This window comes from Rhinopithecus bieti, unplaced genomic scaffold (assembly GCF_001698545.2).
Source record: "Rhinopithecus bieti isolate Rb0 unplaced genomic scaffold, ASM169854v2 scaffold_68244, whole genome shotgun sequence".
NCBI classification, from domain to species: domain Eukaryota; kingdom Metazoa; phylum Chordata; class Mammalia; order Primates; family Cercopithecidae; genus Rhinopithecus; species Rhinopithecus bieti.
In genome coordinates this window covers 805,407-812,578 of record NW_016825829.1, presented here as the reverse complement: position 1 = coordinate 812,578, position 7,172 = coordinate 805,407, and the positions used below count along the sequence as shown (strand labels likewise).

Below are 7,172 nucleotides of genomic sequence, written 5' to 3'. Positions count from 1 at the left end.
TTTTTTTGAGACGGAGTCTCGCTCTGTCGCCCGGGCTGGAGTGCAGTGGCCGGATCTCAGCTCACTGCAAGCTCCGCCTCCCGGGTTTACGCCATTCTCCTGCCTCAGCCTCCGGAGTAGCTGGGACTACAGGCGCCCGCCACCTCGCCCGGCTAGATTTTTGTATTTTTTTAGTAGAGACGGGGTTTCACCGTGTTAGCCAGGATGGTCTCGATCTCCTGACCTCGTGATCCGCCCGTCTCGGCCTCCCAAAGTGCTGGGATTACAGGCTTGAGCCACCGCGCCCGGCCTATTATTTTTTTTAAGATGGAGTCTTGCTCTGTCTCCCAGGCTGGAGTGCAGTGGCATGATCTCGCTCACTGCAAACTCCGCCTCCCGAGTTCACGCCATTCTGCCGCAGCCTCCCGAGTAGCTGGGAGTACAGGTGCCCGCCACCACGCCCGGCTAATTTTTTGTATTTATTTTTAGTAGAGAAGGTGTTTCACCGTGTTAGCCAGGATGGTCTTGATCTCCTGACCTTGTGATCCATCCGCCTCGGCCTCCCAAAGTGCTGGGATTATAGGTGTGAGCCACCGCGCCCGGCCCATATTGGTTATTTCTTTCTCCTGTCTTTCGTTAAGTCTGGCTAGAGGTTTATCTTATTTTATTATTTGTATTTTATTTTTAATCTTCTCAAAGATTCGACTTTTGCTTTAATCAAAAAGCCTTAAAAACACTTTTCTCTAATGTATACGTTTAATGCTGTAAATTTCCTTTTAAGCACTCTTTACTGCACCCCACAAATTTGGCTATCTTTTTGTTATTGATTTCTAACTTAATTGTGTTAGTATTGGAAAACAGTCATTATGAAAGTGTCTTTGAAGTTGTCAAGACTTTATTGCCTAATGTGGAAGATAAATATCTCAGAACCATTAGTATTTGATTTACATTTGATAAGAAATGTTAATCTTTGAGGCTTTTTGATAAGTCTGGCTTTGTTGCCTTGGCTATTCACAGCTGCGAACATAAGCACTACAGCCTCAAACTCGTGGCTTCAGGTGATCCTCCTGCCTTAGCCTGAGTAACTAGGACCACAGGCGTATACCATTGCACCTGGCTGAGTTTTGTTTTTCTATATTTCAGGTCTTGGTATGGTGACTCCTGTGAACGATCTTAGAGGATCTGATTCGATTGCATATGACAAAGGAGAGAAGTTGTTGCGGTGTAAATTGGCAGCATTTTATAGACTAGCAGATCTCTTTGGGTGGTCTCAGCTTATCTACAATCATATCACAGTGAGTATTAAATGGGGTAGTAACTTGAAAGATAAATGAAATATTTTGTGTCTGGCATCACCTCTTTCCATTTAGGAGAAGAGGAAAGCAGGCTGAGCTTCAATAAGTCTTGGAATACCTCTTCTGATTCCTGACTACAGAGTCTAATAACCTGAGAATCAGCCAGTTTGGGTTAAAAGTTACAGGAATAGCAGTTCTTGAAAATTTCTTTCTTGCATGCTAACCTAATAAAACAACTAAGTGTTTACCAGATTATACACAGTTTCTAAAATTATTTTTATGCTTAAAAACCTAAGAATGATGATGTTTTCTTTCTTAGTCTGACCAAAGCCTTCCATCTCTCAAACTTATTTCTTCAGCTACTCCAGTTTTAACTATTTTTCAACATTATTAGGATCTCTTTTCCTTCATTCTGGGTATCTGCTTTCTCTGGACCAAGTGCTGTTCTAACTGGGGTTTTATCAGTGGACAACATGAGTCCTTCCCTTGTGGATGGTCACTTCTTCATCCCAATCCATTAGCCTATTGTTCACTCCCTACTTTGTCCATCTTGTATTTCCTGGTCCCTCATTTCAGTAATACTCTGCCAATCCTGTACTATCCCTCCCAGCTTCTGAGTAGCCAAATCCTGCTGTGGAAGCCCTCCCAGCAGAGCCCATTGCCTTTCTCCATAGATTCACCCAAATCTCAAATGGACCCATGACAGCCTGGCAACCAGAACTCATCTCTCTTCCATCCTCACTAATATTCAAGCCTTCTCCACTATCTTTGAGACTCCTGACCTCTTTCTTCCACCAAATGACCTCGTCATGTCACAGAAAAAGTGGGTACCCTTACTGACATTTGTAGCCATTCTGTACGCTTGACCGCCTGTTACAATGTCCTGCCTTCTGCCTGTGGCCAGACTTCGCTCCTCTGGCTTGGAACTCCACCCTTCCTGCCTTCTTTGATTCCCAGTGCATTGCCAGGGTTCTTCTGTCCTTCACTCGTTGGTAGAGATAGCTTCTTCCTTTGAACTGCTTCCTTCCTTTGGTTTTGAAACTTGTTCCAGTCTTCTGTTTTTTTTCGTGTCACTTCTTTTAAAGGACATTTTAAGTTGTTAGTACAGTGCCTGCTGTTTGTATCAAGTGTACCTTATACAGATGCCTAATTTCACCAATACTTGCATCCCTCGAGGCAAGCACTGTGTGCGCTGTTGAGTTTGCTGAAGCAGTTCCTCCGTACTCACACGCACATAGGTTTTTCCACATGTGGACTCATAACTAGCGGTGCTTTGTTAAGCCCCATTCTGGACTCAGGAATGCTAAGCCTCCTGAGGTGATGGTTTGGAGCTCACCTTGTGGTTAGTGTATTGTGCCTCTGGGACTTGATATTGGTCTCTGCCAGAGAGACTGAGTTGGCTTCCATCCATCTGTTCTTGTTTCCACTTAAATGAGCTTTTCAAAATGCAAGCCTTACCATGTCGTGCTCTTGTGTGCAGCACGCTCACTCTGTGTAGAATGTCACTGCTGCTTTATTCCCCTTTGGCAGTTACCCCCATCCATTCTGTATGTTTAGCTGTAACTGTCCCTCTCTGCCCACAGGAATATAAATTCCACAGGGAGAGCCTCTGTTGTGGTCTCTGCTGTGGCCCCAGGGCCCATGGCACAGAGTAGGCATGCAGTAAACCTATGTCAGGTGAAAAACTGAATGAAACCCCCTGCTCAACTGAAGTGACTTCAGTAAGATTGTGAACAAGAGCTCGCTGGGACCTTTTGACATTTGATCTTTGGGTCCAGTTAGCCTAGCACAAATGCCGGCTCCCTTCCTGGTAGCTACAGGGAAATTGCTGGCCTCTGTCATCTAATTATACTTGACAGAATGCTCTAGTGGAGATTTAATGCTAAATGGTTGCCTGAAGATTAGTGCCATGAAAATGTTACGGCTGTGATAGGAAATGTAATCCCTAGCTGTAATAACAGCTTCACATTCTTTGCAGGTTTTAAAATGCTGTTTGCCTAGTCCTTTTTTGAACGCTGATTAAGTAAGTTTGAATTGGTTAAATTGTTTGTTTTCTCCTCCTTTAATTGTTTAAGAATTGGCAAAATTAAAACATAAGTGTTTACTCTTCTGTAAATTATTGGCAAAATTAAAACATAAGTGTTTACTCTTCTGTAAATTATCTCCATGGGGCTTAATACCAAGTAAAAAGAAATGACGTTACCTAAAATGTTTCCTATGTCTTATAAACTAGAACTAGAGAATCTTTAAGGAAGAAAGGTGTTGGTTTATTTTGTTTTACTATTATGGCATCCATTTCTTATTTACAATCTAGGTATGGTACAGACGCTTAACAGAAAAGCAAATACTAACAGTATCAACAAAAAGTGACAGCAGGTCATTCTGCCCTGTAAAGAGGGTCATAGGGATTTTCTGCTAAAGGGATTTAAATTTGCTTGTAGGTGTTAGAAGATTGGAGATGATTGTCTGAAGCAGATCTTTGTTTTAAGATTGCATTGGATTTGGAGAAGTGTTTGTGGGGACTGGGGGAAGGGGGACAAGACGGGGTGGCCCACTTAGCACAGTGTACTGGGCTTCCTCTCTTGGTGGCTCTTAGCTGATGGCTTGGCCTGTCCGTCCTGATGTCAGTGGAATACCTTCAAGGCTTCACACCTGCAGAACCTGGCTGGTGCTCGTTCAACTCCATTCTGGATTCCAGAGAATGCTAAGCACCGAGGTGATGGTCTGGACCCACCTTTGTGACCAGTGCCCTGTGCTTCAGGGACGTGCTAGTGGTCTCCTCTGGAGGTACTGAATTGGGTACTGCGTTGGTCTGCAACAGGAGAATCTCATTCTTCATACACAGAGAAGGGGCAGTACATGTGTGGGAAGAGACACACACACGGAGAGCAGTGCTGGTCTGACGGGGAGGGACCACTGCAGAGGAAACTGACTTCAAAATGTCCTTCTCTATTTTACTTGATGTTTGTAATTTTGCACTTTCTCCTTTTTGCTTTAGATTCAGAGAATTGAATGTTTTAAGCCTTTAAAATTAAAATATGTATTAATAGATCTGTTAAGCTTACAGTTGGAAATAAATGTTAAAATAAGTAAAGAAGGAAACATTATTATATTAATTACAGCATTATTATTACTGTTTTTGAGACAGGGTCTCTCTGTCACCCAGACTGGAGTGCAGTGGTGGAATCTCGGCTCACTGCAACCTCCACTGCCTTGGTTCAAGTGATCCTCCTGCCTCAGCCTCCCAAGTAGCTGGAACAGGCATGTGCCACCATGCGCAGGTGTGCACCACCATGCCACTGGCTAATTTTTGTATTTTTAGTAGAGACAGGGTTTCGTCATGTTGGCCAGGCTGGTCTCAAACTCCTGGCCTCAAGTGATCTGCCTGCCTTGGCCTCCCAAAGTGCTGGTATTATAGGTGTGAGCTACTGTGCCCAGCCCAGCATTATTTGTAATAATGAAATTATTATTATTATTATTTTAGGCAGAGTCTCGCTCTGTGGACCAGGCTGGAGTGCTGTGGCATGATCTCGGCTCACTGCAACCTCTGCCTCTTGGGTTCAAGCAGTTCTCCTGTCTCGGGATACCAAGTAGCAGGGATTACAGGCACCTGCCACCACACCCGGCTAATTTTTTTGTATTTTTACTAGAGACAGCGTTTCACCATGTTGGCCAAGCTGGTTTTGAACTCCTGACCTCAAGTGATACACTCACCTTGGCCTCGCAAAGTGCTAGAGTTATAGGCGTGAGCCACTGCACCCAGCCGATAATGAAATATTTTAAGAGTCCTTAACTATTCAGAAGTAGATAGGAAATGGCTCAGTTATTCAATATCAAGTTGAGAAAATGTTGTATACTATGAAAAACAATTACAAAATTATGTAGAACAAGTGAAACATGAAAAATGAAAGGTATTAGAAATGAGAAAATATGAAATGTATAGTGTTTACAGCTATATGAAATATGTGCATCTATATATATATAGACAAAAGAGAAATGACTGACCAAAAAAACAGCTCTGTAATATTTTTAAAATGTGGAACCTGACAGCATGCTTCTAAAAGTAAGATGGAAGAGCAGAAGGCCAAGAATAGCTAAGACACTCGGCCGGGTGCGGTGGCTCACGCCTATAATCCCAGCACTTTGGGAGGCCAAGGTGGGTGGATCACTTGAGGTCAGGAGATCGAGACCATGCTCGCTAACTCAGTGAAACCCTATCTCTACTAAAAATACAAAAAATTAGGTGTGGTGGCGGGCGCCTGTAGTCCCAGCTGCTTGGGAGGCTGAGGCAGCAGAATGGTGTGAACCCAGGAGGCGGAGCTTACAGTGAGCCGAGATTGTGCCACTGTATTCCAGCCTGGGGGACAGAGTAAGACTCTGTCTTGGGGAAAAAAAAAATTGCTGAGACACTCCTGAAGAACAGTTCGGCAAGGAGATTTTTCTTACCAGATGTCAAACTTAATATAAAGTGGTGGTAATTAATATAGTGTCCTTTGGGCAAAGGAAGATGCAGATGGATCAGTGGGACCGAATTGCATGCATTGAAACAGAAATGCCGGGGTCGGCATTGCAGCTCAGTGGAGTGGGGGACGGACTTGGCAATGACGGGTGTTGGGACGCTTGGGTAGAAAAGTCACAAGTGGAAATAATTATATGAGACTTCTATACTATACATAATTACAAAGCAATCCCAGTGAATTAAAGATTAAATGTGAAACGTAATACTTTAACAATTTTAGGACTAGTATACGTGAAAATCACTGGCCTTGAACCTCTGGCCTAAGGAAAGATGTCTTGTGATACAAAAATCACTTATCATAAAAGAAAAGATGGTTAAATTTGTCTACATTTAAAGTAAACAAAATTTTTCCTTATTAAAAGATACCATAGGCCAGGTGTGGTGGCTCACGCCTGTAATCCCAGCATTTTGGGAGGCTGAGGTGGGTGGATCACCTGACGTTAGGAGTTTGAGACCAGCCTGGCCAACATGATGAAAACCTGTCTCTACCAAAAAATACAAAAAAAATTAGCCAGGCATGGTGGCATGCTTGTAGTCCCAGCTGCTGAGGAGGCTGAGACAAGAGAATCGCTTGAACCCTAGAGGCAGAGGTTGTAACGAGCTGAGATTGTGCCACTGCACTCCAGCCTGGGCGGCAGAGTGAGACCCTGTCTCAAAAAAAAAAAAAATAATAAATAAAAGATACCATAAAGACAGTAATAATAAAAGCCACAACCTGGAAGGTTTGTCCTGCGTGTAGCTGGGGCTGGGTGCAGTGGCTCATGCCTGTAATCTCTACACTTTGGGAGACCAAGTTGGGCACATCACTTGAGGCCAGGAGTTTGAGACTAATGTGGCCGACGTGTGAAACTCCGTCTCTGCTAAAAATACAAAATTAGCCAGGCATGGTGGCGCACGCCTGTAATCCCAGCTACTCGGAGGCTGAGACAGGAATCACTTGAACTTGGGAGGTATAGGGTGCAGTGAGCTGAAATCGTGCCACTGCACTCCAGCCTGGGCGGCAGAGTGAGACTCCATCTCAAAACAAAAAAAAAAAAAATAGAAATCATATCTGGAATAGATAACTGTCAGTAAGAAAAAGACAAACCAGTATAAAATGGACAAAAGGCAAGAAAGGAGTTTCACAGAAGGGGAGCTAAGAATGCCTTATAAAAATATGAAAAGTTACTGAAATCATTTAGTAACCAGGAAATTATAAATTCATATCACAAATGGCATAGATACCAGATTTTTTTTCTTTTTTTTTTTTTGAGACAGAGTCTCATTCTGTCACCCAGGCTGGAGTCAGTGGTATGATCTCTGCTCCCTGTAGTCTCCACCTCCCAGGTTCAGGCGATTCTCCTGCCTCAGCTTCCCGAGTAGCTGGCACTACAGGCAGG

The 7,172-nt window shown here is 43.5% G+C and overlaps 1 protein-coding gene across 1 annotated transcript in view; it reads left to right on the top strand.

The window, feature by feature from the left end:
• Positions 1–7,172, top strand: part of ADD1 (adducin 1) — a 64,424-nt gene that overhangs the window by 16,379 nt on the left and 40,873 nt on the right. The window contains 1 exon segment of the mRNA XM_017863125.1: positions 1,123–1,274. Coding sequence (XP_017718614.1) covers positions 1,123–1,274 — 152 coding nt within the window.